At 43.0% G+C, this 20,349-nt stretch overlaps 1 protein-coding gene across 1 annotated transcript in view; it reads right to left on the bottom strand.

Moving 5' to 3' along the window:
* The window catches only part of PXDN (peroxidasin), an 86,930-nt gene extending 82,357 nt beyond the window's left edge, over positions 1-4,573 (bottom strand). Inside the window, exon 1 of the mRNA XM_075145142.1 lies at positions 4,254-4,573. Within this exon, the coding sequence (XP_075001243.1) occupies positions 4,254-4,489 (236 nt within the window). The 5' untranslated portion in view covers positions 4,490-4,573. The remainder of the gene's footprint in view (positions 1-4,253) is intronic.
* Positions 4,574-20,349: the final 15,776 nt, after the last annotated feature.

The raw sequence follows: 20,349 nt of genomic DNA, 5'->3' as shown, positions 1-20,349 counted from the left end.
CAGATGTGTGATTTGTGTAATTCAGGGGTTTTTTTTTAAATTGTATTAAGATAGATGCTCTTGAAAAGCACCAGTAATGCTTTTCACTGGCATTGTGAGTGTACATTAACTTCCACAGAAATTCTCATGGAGCTATGAAAAAAATGTAAGTACTTCTTACACAGCTGTCTAGAAACTCACCATAGAATTAAACAACTAACGCTTCCCCTTTCCCTTTGGGTGGATTCTTGACATTTACACTACAAACCAGAAATTAAAATAGATAAATAAATGAAAAGGTATGCACTGTAAACTATCCAATTTTTAGAATATGTTGGAATCATGTAAACAAAAGCAGTAATAAGCAACACTCAGACTGTTGCCTTCAATTTAATTTCAGTGACTACCTTCAAAAGCTACTCACCTGGAATGACTGCAATTTAAAAAGTCCTATTAAGGGCTGATCACTTAAAATTATACTCGCGTGTTGAAAAGATGTTTTATTCATAACAGACATGCAGGAGAGCCAAGGTAATAATTGCCCATAGCAAATATTATGACGAGTGACTTATTTCAAAATAATTTTTTCTCCTCAATAATTTGCATGCCATTCTTCGTGCACATCAAGTCCACTTCCTTTTGTGATAATTATTTTTTGTCAATTTTTACCTTTTCTGCTTACAACAGAACATTAGTTTCTATTCTTGTTCAGTCTTTAAGACCCAACTGCAGTGAATGCAATTATGCTTGTACAGCTAGCAAAAAATGAGAGGGCATCCAGGTGCTGCCAAGAAAAACTTTGAACAAGTTTTAGTATTGGTCTGGCTATGTGTAACTAGTCCTGTAGACAGGTTTGGATTTTGGTCATGTTTAGGCAAGATACAAATAGTAACATATTGCATCGATACTCAAAGGACCCCTGTCAGAATTACAAACACCATGAACCAGAAATGGTTGTAAAACACAGAAATCCCTTAAATAAAGGTAAGATAGAATACAATTTAGGGAAGAGAGGATAGTACCTTATCCAGAATTTTACATTCCTCAACTGTTTAAATGGTCTAATATAAATATGTTTCAGCAATTTCCATGAATACATGAGCACTCTATATTTATTCAGAGATGAAAGGAAACTTCCAGGACTGTACTTAAGGCATGAAGTGGTTTTTGCAAACCGCTTTGGAGGTGGGTCTCCATTCTTAAGGGAAGCCAGCACAGGACCTGCTGACTGGGATGCCGGCCCCAGTCCTACAGAGTCTGGGCAATAATCTCATCTTGGGTGAAACCGCGTGCTCACGCAAGGCATCACGAGCACTTTCGAAGCTGGCAGAATCCACCGTGCAGAAGAAATCTAAGCTGTGGATCCCAGCCTGCAGCAGGGAAGGGGGAAGTGCCAGAAAGTGGGGGAAGCAGGAGAGAGTGAGAAAATGTACAGCCAGAAGTAGCACTGGCAAGGTCAGCAACTAGTAATGTTATGAACAGTTTTCAAAAGAGAGCCTGAGATTAGGAGTGGACATTTTTGATATGTGGGGAAAAACATTTGGCTGCACTGTTGGTCTGGGCCCCATGCTGTTTTAATCCATATAACAAATTAAATGTGAAGTAGAGCAAAGTCAACTCAGCTTCCAAAATGGGACAGTTTTCAGAACAAGTGCTCAGCAAAAACCAATACAATTATATACTTATTAATGACGAAAAGCTTATGGTGATGGTTTTTTACAAAATTACTTTGCATGGTCAATCTGTGTCCTAAGGAAGAAATAAAACAGGCAAGAATGGGGAATTTTCCAATGCCAGTAAAAATGGGCTTAACCCATCAGTAACACACTTTGCAGGATTTTGTAAGTACATGTTTTAAAGTGGAAGGCATTCAATTGAAATTAACTCATTATTTCTAATTATCTACCTATCAACACCACTACTAAAGAAAATACATTTAATATACAGGCTCCACAGGAAAGACAAACTGTGAGAGTCAAACCAGAGATGAAATAAATAACTGCTTCTTATTTTCATGCTTAAAAAAGAAACTATTCTTGAGGGTAGAAAGCCCTCTGTGGGTGATGGGCTACCTCCATGAAGCATAACACTGCTGGGCAGAACTGCAGTGCTACGTAGCAGTAAGGTAAAAATGAGTGGTAAACCATCTGGTAATTCAATGAGTACCTCAGACATGTAATAATTATTTTGAAAGTACATCCCACAGCTAAAGGTAGGCAATTCATATACAATAGGTAAGCTATTTATGTATAATTGGTACCTTCAAACTACTGATTACTGAATAAATTGTACCATTGCTCTTTATCCCAGAGATTCATATTGCCTGACTATCTTCTGGCCCATCTCCTCCCCATTCACAGCCATTCAGCAGAACCGTAGCAGAAAGAATAATTGTGCATTTACAGATGTAGTATTACTTATTTTATTTATAACTGTCCCCTAGTCGGTTGGTGAAAAAGGAGAATACCCATTACCAGATGACAAGTAAGGCCACCATTATGTTTTGAAGAATGCTGGTCATCCACAGGTGTATTTTGAGAATTACTGTTATTTGTCAAGCTGAAAAAATGTTTTTAACTTCTTTTTCATTACTTCTGTTGCATTGCAGCTTGCATTATACCAGAATGATAATTCAGATTTGGGATACTAGACGATTTGATATTTTAGTGGGGTTAGACGAATATAATGCTTGCATTGTTCACACATTCTCCTCTGACTCACTGCAAGATTATAAATACCCACCGTAAGGGGAGCTCCACCCTGGCTAGGTTTAATCTAATACTTTCTGCTGTTGCAGGCCCTTCTACCTTTAACATGAAACCAAGCCACTAAGACTTGACTCCATACTCTAAAGATTTTCTTCTTTTTTTTTTTTAACATTTAAGATGATTCACACAACTAGCTTTACACAGTTTCCTGTAATCTCAAGGCAAAAGGTGTTCTGTAAATGTACTTTGTTTCAAATGTAAGAAACATTAACCACCCACTTCCTGTATTGTTCCCTAAAAGGTTTACAAGTACTGCAGGACTAATCCCATTCTGCCAAAAGGCTGTGCTTCTTGCCAAAGAGGGACTCAGTTAATGTTAAATAACTGTACTCTTCACATTAAATAATACTTGGAAGCTGAAACACACCAAGGCTTTATAGATCCCTTTTGAAAATATCTGACAAAGTCACAAGTCAATTTATTACAGGAGGCCCCGCAGAAAATTCCCAGGGCCAAGCTCTGCTCAGCTTCCATGGCTGCGTGTGTGTAAGAGAAGGACAGGGCTGGTGCCAAAAGCTTTCTGAGCCGAAGTAACATATAAGCAGGTCAGCAGAACAAATCCGTTCCTCACAGTAAGCCTCGAAACAAAATAGCGTGTGATGTTCGTTTAGAACGTTGCATTTATTACAGGCAAATATGGCTGGAAAGGTAACCGTTTCAGTAAAATCAATGCAAATTAAATACATGTGAATAATTGCCAATACTGACTTTTTTTACCAACACAATCCCACTCAAAACAGTGACCAGACCCTATAGGGAATGGCTGGACACCTCAACAGACACAGTAGTGTCTGAATTAAAAAACAGGACATTAAATAATGTCCACGAGTCTCTACAAGAACTTAAACCGGGTTAGTTTTCAGTAAGCCCAGGGTCTGGGTCCCGGTTGGCTCACACACCCCCACCATGTCTCAGAACTGAATAGAAAGTGCTACATATATCCCTGCCGATTCTCCTGCCAACTGAATATGCTTTTAAGCAGAATACGAAGGAAGCAGCAAAATCGTTCTCGGGACGATTAAGCTGAAGACACAATGCCCGCAGGTTAACCAGAATATCCACCTCTAACCGCCCCCGCAAAACCCGGGCACCGGCCAGACCCCACCCGCCCCCCGCGCTGCCCACGCCGGGCAGGAGCGCGCCGGGGCACCGCCACCCCGCGACCGGCCACGGGGCGCGGGCAGCAGGGCCGGGGAGCGGCGAGCCGAGCCCAGCCCAGCCCGGCCGAGCCGCGGGCAGCCCCGCGCCGCCCCGCCGCCGCTCACCGAGGAGCGCCGCCGGCAGCGGGGGGCGCCCGGGGCCGCCCGGGCAGAGCCACCGCCGCGGGTCCAGCTCCCCTCCCCCGACCGCAGACAAAGGGCTGAGGCTCCACCGCCACCCAAAGTGCCTCCCACCCCAGGTATCCCCTCCTCCTCCTCTGCCCTCCCTCCGCCTCTCTCCCTGCCCGCCGAGCCGCCGCTCGCCCCGCCGAGCCGCCGGCGCGGCAGCCCCTACCCGGCTACTCACAGGATGGTGGTCTGAGGGGACACGGCGGGGACGCTCTCCAGCATCAGATGCATGCAGCGCACCGTGGTGCGGAAGCAGAGGCAGCGGCTGGGGCACCACACGCTCCCGCGCTGCTGCGGCGGCGGCGGCGGCGGCGGGGGCTGCGCGGCCGCGGGGGGGGCGAGCCCCCCGCTGCGGAGCAGCAGCAGGAGCAGGAGGCAGAGACCGGGGGCGGCCGCCGCTTCGCGCCGGGCCATGCTGCAGGGCGCGGGGCAGCAGGAGGAGGAGGAGGAGGAGGAGAGGGGCTCCGGCAGGTCCGCGTCGCGCCCGCTCCGCTCCCCGGCCGCGGCTGCCGCTCTGGTCGGCGGCGGGGCGATCCCGTCCCCCCGCGCAGGCTGGAGGAGGGGACGGCGGTGGGCCCGCCCCGGCCGGCGGCGGGCTGGGCGGCCGCCCCGCAGCGGGGGCTCCGCGCCGCCCTGCGCACGCACCGCGGGCAGCGCCGCTCCGCGCCCGGGGCCGAGGGGCCCGGCCGTGGGCCCCGGGCTGCTGCTCCCCGGCTCTCGCCTCCATCCCCGGGAAGGGAGGGGGCGAAGGTATCCCCGAGACGGACGACTGCGTGCAGCCCGGGAAAGGAGAGAAGCAAGGGAAAATGAAGGGAAGTGAGAGGGGTGGAGAAGAGAAAAGAAAGGGAAAGAAAAAGGAAGCGAGAGGAGACAGAAAGCAAAGAGAAGAGATGAGGGAAAAAAGAGAAGGGAAAGAGAAACCCTTATGAGAAGAAGCAAGTTCAACAAACTAAGTCCCGTTTCTGCCCTGGTCTGAGAGACTCAGATGCACAACCCTTGGACTACTTCCTCTTAGTGCTGCAACTTATACTGCTGAACCAGGAAAATCTGTCGGATTTGCCCCGAATCGCATTCCGCTGATGTTCTTAGGTAGGTGTGTACACTGGCAAGGAGGTGTAAGAGGACCACCAGAACGTAACTGTACTTACAAGAATAATGGTTGCAGCCTTAACTCCCATGCTCTCAACAGTTTCTCAAAACAAATCTTGCGTGAGAACACAAAACTAGATTACCTTTGAGATTTCTAACATTGCCCTAAATAGGTTGTTCTTGTCTGGTGTCAGGTCCAAAGTAGATCGATACCTTTTCTCCAATCCTCTCCAAGCTTTGACTATCCCAGGTGAAAACATCGGAATGTCATTTCTATGATGACAATAACAGTGATCACAACTAACCTATTAAGTGTAACAACAACATATTCTGTTACAAATGATGGGTGTCAGCACCCACAGTTCCACTCCAGAAATAAGCCGTGGCACTTCTGCGGGGTTGCCTGCATGCCTTTTTCTTCAAGGAACAATATAGAGGCCATTCTTGCCTACAGCTTAACTATAGTAATTCTTACTCTGAATCTCACTGTGAAAACTTGGTTTTAGCACATGAGCCAGGGCATGAATTTTTTTTGTTTTTTTAACGCCAAGTCAAACACCTCATGTAGGAAATCAGCGCCTGGAAGTGTGCTACGAGTGCTGGAAATCACTGATGGGCCCAGAATCAAAATATGCTGAGATGAGTCATTATGTGTAACTTACTTTCTGCAGAAGTACTATTTGACTATGTTTTTCCTGAGTCACTGTGTTGCTCTTCTCTAAAGCACGAGACCTGACTGCTTATGTCTTCAAAAGGACTTAGCTAATAGAAGCATAGAAGTGTTTTTCTTGTTCTAAGGAGTCCTGAGTCCTTTAAAGCATCCTCCAGTGAGCTGCAGGCTGGCTAACAGGGAGCCTGGAGAGGCTTGTGAGAGTTTACAGAAGAAGCAGGTTAAAATGTGCATCACCTCAATGTCGATTCAGCAAGCAGCTGCTGTGTATCACCTCCTCTGCATTTGTAATCAGTGTTGGGATATATGCATGTCTTAATCTGAAATTATATTCGTTTCCTAGTCCAGGAAAAGCTCGGGCACTTTTGACCTGCGAAGTGCAAGTGTTGGCACAAGTAAGTTTTTGTCCCGGAAATGCCACTCACAGTAGAGCATCTTGGTGGTTGTAAATCTGTCATCCTGCAGTGCCCGTACTAAAAGCAGCAAAACATCTGAAGTTAGATAATTAAACACAGTAATATAGAAATATCACTACATTGGGATATTCATAGCATTTAGGGAAATATTATGACAGTTTATTTTGTGGCATTTTGGTGCTTTATGATGATTATTTTCAAAAATAAAGTACATAGAATTAATCATGTTTTCTATAGGAAATTAAAATTGTTATGAAAAGTTTAGCGTTTGGGGACTTGCTAGACTATTGTAATATGCATTGGAAGTAACTATGCTATACATATGTAATTCTGAGAGCAAGATTAAAAGTGCATAGATATTTTCACTCTAATTAGGCAATTTAGCCTTAACATGCTATATAGCATTCTTGCCATTTACTTTAGGTTACATGTAACCTCCAGGCTCTTGGTTAATATATTAGTAATGCCTCATAAGTCATTTAAGTTAGACTTTTTTTCATGCCCTGTGGAATCTGGTAGAGTATGAGATGGCGTGCAATTAGCTCAGCACTGGATGCTGGATAGAATATTGATGCTTCTAATTAAAATATAATGCAGATCAACTTGACATTCATTGAGATGCTGAAGCAGCAGTCAGTTCCTTCCTTGTCAGTGCACTGATTAAAGAGTCAAGGCTACATTTTCTGAGGCCAAGAACTGCATTTTGTTTTCAGTCTATAAAATGTTAGTTTGGCAGGGAAGAGAAGAGAGAAATATGGGTAGATTGAAAAGTCTTCATACAGGTGAATAAGAAGATCCAAAAAAGCTTTCAAGAGATTTTCTCCAGTAGTAAAGGGGGAGTTTAAAAAGGCGCTTAGAAAGTGGGTTAAAAAGGAAATCCATTTTACTTAAAGCTGCATAGGAAATGTATTTACGTTATTATGTGTTGTAAGTTAAGCAAACTTTTGGAAGTCTTCACAGTTTCTTCACTGTTCTTCACAAACTTTCTGGAATAAGAGAGTTTCATCCCCAGATTATGATTTATTCTTTGAACTAAATAAAGTAGGAAACTTGTGGAAAAATGTCTTTTATTAAGTAACTGAAGACTATTTCAATGCAGTTGCACAAGGGAGAAGGCAAATTTCTGGTGTTTTTTATTGTTTGATTTTACAACCTCAGAATCTTTCCTGTTTCTTTTTTTTCATCCACAAACAGTATTTGTATAATAAAATAACAGGAGTAAGAAGTTTGTTGTGAGCAAACTTAAGCCACAAACTATTCAAGGCTACTATAGCTGAAATAAATGAGAAACAGTTCAGTGACTTCAGTAAGAAGAAAATCAGGCCCAAAGGCTTCTTCTGTGTGGTCATTTATGGTATTCATGAAACTGTAGTTTTTAAAGATTGGAGAAAAACTTCTGCTGTGGATTTAATTTAACCCTCTGTCTTCTGGTCCTTGCATGTTTTTGGTGCTGAAAATAAAGACATCACCCCATAATTATACTTTTCAATAATGCTGGCATTCTTTTTGGCTTCTGACACCTCTGTTATGATTTAAAATTGCAGTTGTCTTTTTTTTCTGGTTTACCTACATTTTATTTTCTTTTATAAAATGCACTGCAGAAAAACTGTATAATGATTTTAATATTGATTACACGCTATTCTAAATTGGTGGCAGGGAGGTTTCTGATAAATAAGACTTCCAAATGGTTTTGATGTATCTTTGTATTCTTAGCCAGTTTTCATAGAAGAATTTTTATAAAATGTGCAGGGTCGTTTTTGTTGACTCTGCATATAAATATCCATGGGAAATTTGTCTTCTGTTTCCAATTTCTCTAGTTGAGTTGACCTAACAAAAAAATAAGATATTTACGCTGGAAATGAGAGATCTTTCTGTCTGAATGCTAGTAGAAGTGCTTACCTTATAGCTAGATATAGTGTAAATCTCCATTTGCTTTTAAAAGTTTCCTACTTACCTCCCAGATTTTTGTCAAATGCTGCCACTTGCTGGTTTTATTCCATACCAGTAATTTAGTTTTGTAGCTTTTGCTTTGGTGAATAATAAAAAAAAACTTTCTAAAAGATCAAATAGTTAACACTTTTATCTTTTGTTTTCCAAAAAATTCAGATATAAGAAATATAAGCTCAAATCCTCTTCAGTTTAGTTTATATCTCCATGTTAACATTCTGTCTCCGGATATAAAATGAAACATTCAAGACATTTTAATATGTCTTTGGATACCTGACAATGGAAACACTTTGCATTGACTTTGGCAGACACAGAGTCATGACCTAGCTTATTGTTGAGGACCGTTTTGGTTAACAATAACAGTAACAGTTAAGAGGAACAAATCATCAAAATAACTGATAAAAAAGCACAATAAAAGCATATATTTGAAGTGGTTTTATTATAATATACCAGCACAGGCTTAAACACATCTGATCTTTAATCTTCTAAAGGCAGAAGCAAAACTCAGACTGGTTTTGAAAGCATATAATGGTGCTTTTTATTTCTATTACATACGCAAAGCGAATATCATGGGGTAGCTGGATGGCATGTCAACAAATGTGCTAAACTCAGGGTATCAGCCAAGTGAATTATTTAAATTCATAAATGCTTGTTCACAAACTTTTCTCAACTATCCAGAAAGTTTATGCTATACTCAGATACATACTTTTTAAAATACGGCATGCTTCTTCATAGATCAGCCAGAGGCAATGTAACTTCTTCTCTGACCATGGGCATTCAAGAGTTCATAACACAGAATCATAGAATCATAGAAAAACTTCGGTTGGAAAAGACCTTTAAGATCATTGAGTCCAGCAAAGAAGATTGAGGATGTTGTCAGATTCAGATATCCTTCTTCCTCTCAGTTGGGAAAGTGATGTTGTTGATGTCTTTAAAAGCTGCCATTCTCCTTTCCTGAATATAATATGAATTTCTGGGGAAAATTACTCCTTCACTGATTACATTATGAGAAGGGTTCCTTCCAAGTTCAAACAGGAGTGTACCATTCTCTGGAACATGCTAGGGTGTATTTAATTGCCTCATGTTTTGTAGATCATCTGAATATGCATTGTTAGTTTCTTATATAACAAGAAATTTCTGGGACAGGTTGTATATAAACGGCAAAAAAACCAAAGGTTCTCTACCAAAGTATCTTTGAGTCTTCGCCTCAGCCAGACTAGCTGGTGCTAGTGTATGTGTCCAAGGAAAGATGCTTACCATATCTTAAATCAGCCAGTATAACTTATATTTGCCAGATATTTCTGGTTTTTTTGAACAGTGTGTTTTTATGTGTCCTCCCTTTCAAAGAGAGGGTTTGTTGGGTGTAGCTATAGGAGATGGACCTTGCTAACCCATTATCTGATATTTAAGGAAATGCCCGTGAGCTTTGTTTTTTACTAACTGTGCAATATGGATCTATGAGATCTATTTGCTTTATTTTTTTTTGATCGCACACAACTATCACAGATGACAGTGGGGCTAAAATACTTATTAATCTGCATTGGCTAGTGAAGTCAGGCTTGAAAAGTAGATAACACAACAGGATAACCCTCTTTTTATCCTAGCATTTTAAACAATATCCTAGGGGAAAAAAAAAAAAGAAAAATAATATTAAGCCTTGCTTTGGCAAGCTGCTTAAAACATAGGAAACCATAGGTCCTTGCTCAATAGCCAGCCGACGTACCTAGTGAAAGAGTTGGCCTGTAATGGTAAAGGAAAATAAGAAGACTCCCCTGAAGAGACTTGCCCCAAGGAAAATGTGCTCGAATCAACAAGCTCCTGGTTTCCCAGAGAGTAATTTTCCTTAATATCAGCATAACGGGAAATTGGGTGTTATTAGTTTAATCCCTTGCCTACACTGAGGAAATACCTCACCCAGAAGAGATTCCAGGCTATTATTTGTACTACAGATGTGCCTGGAGGCCTCAGCCAGGATCAGAGCCGCCCAGCCACATGTTTTACAGACGTAAATAAAAACTGGTGCCTTCTCTGAAGGCAGACAAATGCAATAGGACTGTGCCCATTTCCCAGATGGATACCGCCAGGGCCCTGGGTGCCCTGAGCCCGGGTGCCTGGGTTCTGGGGTGCAATGCCAGCCTGGGAAGAGCAGAGCCGGTCCCCGAGGAGAGGGAGCTGCTGCAGGGAAAGCCAGGCCCCCCTGCAAGGGCAAACAGCCCTACTTTTAAGCTAACTGCCATTTCCAGCCTGGCTTCAGCTCAGCCCCGTCCCCACGGCCCTGCCCTGCCATCCCAGGGCTGTGTCTGACCCCAGTACCCCCAGTGGGCCTGATCCCAATCCATGTTCAACATCCTGACCCAGCCTTGGCTCATCCCAGTCGCCAGGGAGGTGCCTGATGCGCAGGGCTGGGGCTGCCCCAGTGCCCCCCAGCTGTCCTGCTCCTGGCTGGGGAGTGGGACAGGCCCTGGCTGCCCGGCCCTGCCCTGCTGCCCCAGGGAGTCCCTGCCACTCCTGGCCAAAGGGATACCAACTACTAGGTAGGATCCTAGAGGTAGTGTTGAACGAAGCCTGTTGAACTCTCCAGAGCAGTGTAAATGTTTTCTGTTCTTACTTTAAAAGAATGAGCATCATCAGGAGAAACATAGTCAGCAGATCAAGGGAAGCTGCTTTCCTCCTCAGCTGGTGCAAGTGAGGTCCAGCCTGGAAGGGCACATCCCATTCTGGGCTCTCCAGATCAAAGGGGATGATGAGAAACTGGAAGGAGGACCACGAAAATGCCCAAGGGCCTTGAGAACATGACTTATGAGCATACACTGTGGGATCTGGGCTTGTTTCATCTGGTGAGATGGGGGCAAGGTTGTGATCCAACAGCAACCTATGACACCTTGAAGAGAAACTACAAAAACTGATAAAGTGAAACAATTCTTTGCTGTGGCAGATGATATATACAGCAAGGTGCAATGGTTGTAAATTGTGACTTGAAAAGTTTAGGTTGGATATCATGTAAAAATATTTTTCAGCAGGATGGTAGTGCGGCACGGGCACGGGTTACACAGAAATGCTGGGAATCCTCCTTCTGAGAGATTCTCAAGATTCGATCAGACAAAGCCATGGCTGATATGAAATAGTGCTGGCAATAGTCCTTGTCTGAGCAGGAGGCTGGCCAAGAAGCCTTCAGACATCCCCTCCAGCCAACATCTCTGTGGTTTTGTCATCAGCTGACTTGCCCGTTGGAAATGCCCATCTCGCTGTTAACAATAGCGTGAGCCTAGGTGACTAGCTTAGGCAAGATGCCTCACAAGCCTAAAAGGTGAGTCATTAGCAGTATTACACAATCTGGGACAGGAATGGTCTGCTCCAGTCATCATCGCCTTAGCTTGCAGTGAAATGCAACAGTTCTTGTGGAGCAAAATCAACTTACCATAGTTTGATTAGAGTAAGAGTTAAACAGAGGTCTTTGAAAAACCAGAAGTAACGTGATACTTTAACAGGACATTGAGAAGAAAATTTTTTTTTTCCCCCACATAGATTTTTGTGTTTAAAAATAATAAACCGGAAAGATACAGTTCATCAAACTTTCAGGTCAGATACCAAAGTACACTAAGAGGCAAGCTAGGTTGTCTGAGATTTGGGCTATCAACAGACCTCCCTCAACTCATCCATGTTTTCCTGGCTGATCAAAGTCAATAGGACTGTTCAACTAGGGTGGGCTAGCTCAGTCCTGTTCTCACCCTCAGGGTAGTTTTGATGTCCTCTAATTGCTCCCTGGATTGCCTAATTCCTGTTTGATCTTCCTCCTTTAGTCACCTTTGATGTTTTGTTGTTGTTTGTTGTAACAAATCTGGTTAGGATTAAGTCATTTTAGACAGTGAGACATTCCTGCGAAGGGGAATACAGACAAATAAGTACTAAAAAGAGAACAAAACAAAAATGTGTTTTTTGCTCCAGGTGGTCAACCCTGAGTTACAGTAGCAGTGAAATCAGGGTTCTTGATTTGTAACTCAGGTTATTGTATCATGAACAAAATGTAATGTCCACCATCTATGCTCTCTTCCTATTGGCCCTTGAATTTTAGAATAACTCATGAGAGAGCAAAACAGCCTTTCCAGATGCAAGGCTTAGATAAGAGTAAAACAGAGCCTGCTTAAGAAACAAATGGAGAAAAAAAACACTACTAAACCCTGTAGCAATACCAGTCCCTTTTGCATGCAAATCAAGGTAATGTACAATTCTCTTCAGTTGCACAGACAGTAATTATATTCTCAGTGATCCTTGCAGTACATCCTCCACTGTCCTCCACTAATCATTCTGTCCTACACTCATCCACAAAATGGACATTTGGTTGGTTTGCTCTTCTTTGTTTCTTTTTGCATAGCCTGTGGAAACCAAAATCATGCCCATCCAGTTCTGACTGGAAATAATGATATCTTTAAAATATGGCTGGGTTACATGAGTTAAGGTTCTATTATTTATCCTTATCATATAGTCTGAAACTTTAGTTAGTTGGAAGAATTTTAGAAAATTAGCAAATTTTACTTTTTTTTCTGTTTTTCTTTGTTTTTCTTTCATTGTTAGTTCTCATTCTATTCTCCTCACCATCTCTTTTTTCCTAGCAGAACAACAACAGCTAAAAAAAGCTGTCAGGAAGTAATGAGGGTGAGGGAGAAAGGTTTTTTTAAAAAAACTTTTTTTGTTTGTTTTATCAAAAAAGCAAATATTTTAAAAAATCCAGTGCAATTAAAATGTTCCATACATTTGAAATGTTTTGTAGTAAAGATATATCATATTCCAATCTGAAACTTTAATTCATGTCTTCTCTCCCCACTGAAAAAAAGAAAATATTTTGTATGTAAATGTAAATATGCACCAAATGTCTCTTACCTGACAAATATATATTGAACCAGTAGCAAAATGGTATATTATAATTTGCACAGTATTTTTTCAATTGTCTTGAAATCTAATTGCATTGAAATTCAATTAGCTAAAGTCTAATTGAGAATTTTGTGGAGAAACAAACAGACAAGAAAAGACCTTGTCCTCTTTAAAAGGAATCTATTAGCAAATCGACAGTTGACTGGCATTTCAGTACAAAATACTAGCCCTTAAAATAAAAAAATAACTCTCAGTATCATTTGTAAGATCATCATGAACAAAATACTTTTAGTATTTTAGATTGTAACTTTTGCAGAGGCACCAGAATTAAAAGGACACAGTCATTAATTCTTCATTTCAGATTTTCTTTTTCATCCTTCTTCTTAATGTTTTCTCTGCCCTTTCTCTCCAAGGCACAAAGTTTTTAGGTCTTAGATTTAGAAACCAAAACATTAGAAGGTGCTTGAGTGATTCCCAATTCCATTTTCTATTTTTGAGTCATGGTGTTCATTTTATTTGATTGTTATAAATTTGTGTAATTAAAACAATATCGAGGAAGGTGAAACCCAGTGGCATAGAAGCAGAAGGGTTGCTCCCTTGTGGGGCCTGGAGGAGCTAGCAGTTCAGAGAGTCACAGCAGAGAAGGTTCAAAGAGCTTCCTGGGACCAAGAGGCCTAAGCAAGGGCTGAGTCAGTGACTCAGAAAGTCATTGGAAGTAAGGACATGCTTGTGAGGGGCACATGGGGACATCTGTACAATCTTTTTTATTTCTCTTCTGGCTGCTCTGAGCCTTCCCTGTTTAAAACATAAAACTCCTACTTTTGTTCAAAACCTGTCTTTTTGTGTTTGAAATCTTTTGGGTCTTCTTTGGAGAGCTTATTGTGAGGAGAACACCTAGGCAGATCCTCTTCAAAGCCAGCTCAGGACCTTGTCACACTTGCATTTTGAAGTCCTGCTCATTACAGTCGTAGTTTCTCTTGACTTCAGTGAGGTTTTGAGGGACTGCACTTGCAACATTTAAAACAGATCATTTAATAGATGAGTATTAATAATAACAGGTAGCATATATATTTTACCTTTTATCTATGGATTTGTTTGTAATCAGCATTTAACTATGCTATCAGATTCCTTAGGAAATAGTGGGTGAATTCAAATTGCAGTTTGAAAAATCAAGGTTTAGCCAGGACTTTCAAACTGAAGCATGTAAGAACAATAATTTTCCAGGGTGCTGAGCACCTCTGTTCAGACAGCTTCTGATCATGTGTACACAAGATGCACCATGCGATGGTTTGCATGATCCCTATCTATAGATAAGATCACGTCACGTGCAATGCTGGCAGCCTCACCTGAATCAGCATGTCCGATTAGAGGCACAACCTTTGCCATGAATATTGCTCTTGCTTCTTGCTTATTTACCCACCTACCCTGAAAAAGATTCTGGTTTTATGCCAGTCAGTTCAAAACGGCTTATAATTATACACGGTCATATAAGTTATGACTACAATAACTTAGCAGTTCAGCTGATCATGCAATATCTGTTTTTAGACATACCACAATTTTGCTCTTAATTTTAAATATTTTGCATCAGCTGTCCTACAGTAAATGCAATTGCTTAAAAAGATCACTCCTTTGTTTCCCATGGAATGAATTGTTCTTCCAGACAGTGTATTCCAGACTTGCCTCCTGGGATCGAAGTTCAGCTTAAGTTATTTTCAGAAATTGTGCTCACACATATTCTGATAACCATAGATGGTGAAAACGAGAAAGGGTGGAATAACTGGAAGTGAAATTCAAAAGATTAAAACCTTTTTTTTTTTTTAAGAAAGTAGCATATAACTAAGGAAGTGAGAATAAGAAAAATTGACACCTGACAGAAATAAGTTTCTCCTGAACAGGCTTGAATTAGTTAAATTTGCTGCTATTACTGTTGACATGCTAGTTTCCTGGGTGGAGCAGCAAAAATAGATTTTACTGTGAACATGTCTTTTTGCAGTGTACTGAAAGTGTTAGTGAAATGTGAGCTAAAAGCTAAAGTTCCTTCTTGGTCCAAGAAGCAAAGGCCCTCCTGATCCTTTTCTTCGGAAACATGGAGTTTTGGGATATCAGCATTTTTAATCACAGGAGATTAACTCTAAAAATGTGTCTGGGTACATAGACATGAGAAGTGAATAGGTACTGTGTCATATGTAGTCAGAAGAGCTGAAATGTCTTTTAGCAAGAGGGTTAGATATTACTCACGTCAGAGTGGAGACCTTACTTCTACCTAGGCTTAAACATGTCTGTTGGTGGAGATGTTTACAATCATAGAATCATAGAATCATAAAGTTTGGAAAAGACCTCTAAGATCATCGAGTCCAACCATCAACCCAACACCACCATGCCCACTAAACCATGTCCCTAAGCACCTCATCTACACGTCTTTTAAATACTTCCAGGGATGGTGAATCAACCACTGCCCTCGGCAGCCTGTTCCAAGGCTTGACCATTCCTTCAGTGAAGACATTTTTCCTAATGTCCAATCTAAACCTCCCTTGGTGCAACTTGAGGCCATTTCCTCTCGTCCTATCGCTAGTTACTTGGCAGAAGAGACCAACACCCACCTCGCTACAACCTCCTTTCAGGTAGCTGTAGAGAGCGATGAGGTCTCCCCTCAGCCTCCTCTTCTCCAGACTAAACAGTCCCAGTTCCCTCAGCCGCTCCTCATAAGACTTGTGCTCCAGGCCCTTCACCAGCTTCATTGCCCTCCTCTGGACACGCTCCAGCACCTCCATGTCCTTCTTGTAGGGAGGGGCCCAAAACTGAACACAGGATTCGAGGTGCGGCCTCACCAGTGCCGAGTACAGGGGCACGATCACCTCCCTGCTCCTGCTGGCCACACTATTTCTGATACAGACCAGGATGCCGTTGGCCTTCTTGGCCACCTGGGCACACTGCCGGCTCATGTTCAGTCGGCTGTCATCAGCACCCCCAGGTCCTTTTCCTCTGGGCAGCTTTCCAGCCACTCTTCTCCAAGCCTGTAGCGTTGCATGGGGTTGTTGTGACCCAAGTGCAGGACCTGGCACTTGGCCTTGTTGAACCTCATACAGTTGGCCTCGGCCCATCGATCCAGCCTGTCCAGGTCCCTCTGCAGAGCCTTCCTACCCTCCAGCAGATCCCGCCCAACTTGGTGTCATCTGCAAACTTACTGAGGGAGCACTCGATCCCCTCATCCAGATCGTTGATAAAGATATTGAACAGGACTGGCCCCAGTACTGAGCCCTGGGGAACACCGCTCGTGACCAGCCACCAACTGGATTTAACTCCGTTCACCACAACTCTCTGGGCTCGGCCGTCCAGCCAGTTTTTTACCCAGCGAAGAGTGCACCTGTCTAGGCCGTGAGCCGCCAGCTTCTCTAGGAGAATGCCGTAGGAGACAGTGTCAAAGGCTTTACTGAAGTCCAGGTAGACCACATCCACTGCCTTTCCCTCATCCACTAGGCGGGTCACCTGGTCATAGAAGGAGATCAGGTTGGTCAAGCAGGACCTGCCTTCCATGAACCCGTGCTGGCTGGGCCTGATCCCCTGGTTGTCCCGCACATGGCTTGTGAGCGCCCTCAAGACGAACCGCTCCATGATCTTCCCTGGCACCGAGGTCAGGCTGACCGGCCTGTAGTTCCCCGGATCCTCCTTCTGGCCCTTCTTGTAGATGGGTGCCACATTGGCAAGCCTCCAGTCATCTGGACCTCCCTGTTAACCAGGACTGCTGGTAAATGATGGAGAGTGGCTTGGCAAGCTCCTCCACCAGCTCCCTCAGTACCCTCGGGTGGATCCCATCTGGCCCCAAAGACTTATGAGCGTCCAGGTGGCGTAGCAATGATCTGATCTGATTAAATATGAATGTGGCTCACACATCTTGGGCATCCATCTGGGCAGAGCCTGAGGGCTCTGGGGCACAGCCAGGGATTTTGTGAGGCAGCACATTTCACAATTTAAGATTATGTGCATGTATGCACACACTACTCTTTTGTGTTAATGTTACAAGAAAAAATTAAATCTGAAGTTTCATGCATGTGGAGAATAAATCTCTTTAGGAACGACATCTCAGGCAAGGACAACATGGTCCATACAGAGAAAGATTTAAATGTGTAAAAAATCTCAAAACCTGCTTTCATTTTGCTGCATCTCCTTAATGTGTAAATCCAGTAATGACTTGTGCACTTCTGTTCTCTCTTTATAAAAGCCATGGTCAGTGAAGAATGGAGTAGAAGCAATTCCACATGTTAGGAGAGTCACTGAATAGCTCGTTCTATATAAACCATACTATTTACTAACAGCACACTGCTCAGATTGTATTGAATATAACATGTTTACTTATATTAATTCAAGTAATGAAACCATTTTAAGATAACCACAGCCAGCTCATGATCACCGCAAAAATGGAAAAAACATGCAGCTACTTGTACTGTTCCCATTATAAGTAAACGCTGCATAGAAATTGATGCCACATTTTCATGACAAACAACCACTGAAAGGACCTAAACTAACAGTGTTCTCTAAAGTGTAATTTGAAGCATTTAGTGCTGCGGTCACCCAGTGACCTCTCTGCTGCAGCTGCTGGTGTCCCTGAAGCTGCTGCAGGTCTCACCGCCCGTGGGACCACTCAGTGCCTGCAGCTCCAGAGCTACTGGTAAGGCATAGCAGGACAAGCATCACCAGAGGAGTCAGGAGCAATGGACATCCTCATGTGAGAACACAAGATCTGACAAAGATAACCTGGCCCAAGGCTCTGTTCTTCAGCGGGATACTCACTCTTTAAGTGTCAAATGAAAATTGGGTGCTTGAGCAAAATTACGGGTGCCCACAAATAGAGGTCATGCAACACACACAGTGTTTTGGGGCTGGAGAAAGAAACTTGATCAGTAATTCCAACAGTACAGTTGGTTGCTCCTCAGACGTGCTCAATGGGAAGTTTGTGCGGCCTTAACGTGTGTTGTGCAGTAGGAGACAGAATTTTGTTTTCTTTCAGTGAAGCATTGTTTGACTTTTCAATGTTAAGAATTTCTCATTTTCAGATCATAAAAGCAAGACACATTTGAAACTAATTTAAGATTAAAGCTTCTCAGCCTAAATAATATAGCAAAAGGAGCAACATTTTCAGACAGGACAGAGCCCAGAGCCTAATGCAAAAGCAAGTAATAACTGCAAGTGCTAATACGTGAATTTCAGAAAAACAAAATGGCTTCTGAACAACTTCCCCTGGGCATGCCTGCATCCTCCAGCTCCACCGTATCATGCGTCCTTCTTCTTAGAGTAGTTGTGATACCATAGCATAACTGTTCCAGTCTTTTTTGTTACTTTCTCCAGTTTATATGTCTGCATTTTTGATGGTCTGACTCTGTCCTGTAGCTTTTGCTTTTTACTGACCCTGTGTACTTGTTCTGCAGCTTTTTATTCTTCTGTTTTGATCCCTTCTACAGGCAGTTTGACTGATCATGCTCTTTGGAAGCATTTGTAAGAGGAGTGATTTTCAATGTACAGTCAGTGAACCCTGGAGAATCCACAAATTATTCCCAATAGTCCATGAGAGGTAGTTAAGAAAATCAAGTCTACTGTCGGCAGGGTTAAATGTTCTGTTTAGAGATCAATGCCTCCATTGAAAAAAGTGTCTGCAATGAAAACTCTTGCTCTAGACTTAGATCTGATTTTCTCCACAAAAAGTGTTAAATGAATAATTGATTGCACATGCCCCATTCCACACCATCCCTCCCTTTACGGTGGAAGTAAAACTTCTCTGTATATAGTAGTGACAAGACAAAGCTCAGTGTTATTTTTGAATACAGTTTCTGCCATCATTTTTATCTTTTTGGTACTAGTGAGGCAAATAATCTCATTAGTGATCTTAAATAAAAATACCAGAAATGACCAAAGATGGGAAGATTGATCAGCACAGAATTGTTATATTGTACATGAAGAACTTGATGACGCCACAGACTAAATAAAAAGGTAAGTTTAGAGATTACTTAAAGATAACAGATTTTTTTTTTTTGCTATATTCCAAAACTTGATCAAAATGTAACAGTTGATCACAGGTCTAAGAGTCATCAGTGAACAGGCAAGAAAAATGAAAATGTAATATGAGGATATAACAACATGGAAAGTATTTCCGAGCAATAGCAGCAGTGTTAGCAATACTGTTAGCAGTCTAGTGTTAGTGCTTAGTGAACAAGGGAAAGGCTGTGGATGTTGTCTACTTAGACCGTAGCAAAACCTTTGACACCATTTCCCACAGCATTCTCCTGGAGAAACTGGCTGCTCATGGCCTGGATGGGTGCACTCTTCGCTGGGTAAAAAAACTGGCTGGATGGCCAGGCCCAAAGAGTTGTGGTGAATGGAGTTAAATCCAGTTGGCGGCCGGTCACAAATGGTATTTCCCGGGGCTCAGTATTGGGGCCAGTTCTGTTTAGTATCTTTATCTGGGTGAGGGGATTGAGTGCACCCTCAGTAAGTTTGCAGACCACACCAAGTTGGGCGGGAGTGTTGATCTGCTGGAGGGTAGGAAGGCTCTGCAAAGGGACCTGGACAGGCTGGATCAATGGGCTGAGGCCAACTGTATGAGGTTCAACAAGGTCAAGTGCTGGGTCCTGCGCTTTGGCCACAACAACCCCAGGCAACGCTACAGGTTTGGGCAAGAGTGGCTGGAAAGCTGCCCAGAGGAAAAGGACCTGGGGGTGTTGGTCGACAGCCGGCTGAACAGGAGCCGGCAGTGTGCCCAGGTGGCCAAGGCCAATGGCATCACTTCCCTACTCCTGCTGGCCACAGAAATAGTGTGACCAGCAGGAGCAGGGAAGTGATCGTGCCCCTGTACTCAGCACTGGTGAGGCCGCACCTCAAATCCTGTGTTCAGTTTTGGGTCCCTCACTACAAGAAGGACATGGAGGTGCTGGAGCGTGTCCAGAGAAGGGCAACGAAGCTGGTGAAGGGCCTGGAGAACAAGTCTTATGAGGAGCGGCTGAGGGAACTGGGACTGTTTAGCCTGGAGAAGAGGAGGCTGAGGGGAGACCTCATTGCGCTCTACAACTACCTGAAAAGAGGTTGTAGCGAGGTGGGTGTTGGTCTCTTCTGCCAAGTAACTAGCGATAGGACGAGAGGAAATGGCCTCAAGTTGCGCCAAGGGAGGTTTAGATTGGACATTTGGAAAAATTTCTTCACTGAAAGGGTTGTCAAATCTTGGAAGAGGCCCAGGGAAGTGGTTGAGTCACCATCCCTGGAGGTATTTAAAAGATGTGTAGATGAGGCGCTTAGGG

Source organism: Calonectris borealis, chromosome 3 (genome assembly GCF_964195595.1).
Source record: "Calonectris borealis chromosome 3, bCalBor7.hap1.2, whole genome shotgun sequence".
In the NCBI taxonomy this organism is placed as follows: Eukaryota; Metazoa; Chordata; class Aves; order Procellariiformes; family Procellariidae; genus Calonectris; species Calonectris borealis.
The sequence above is the reverse complement of the archived record's forward strand: the minus strand, read 5'-3'. Positions and strand labels throughout refer to the sequence as shown.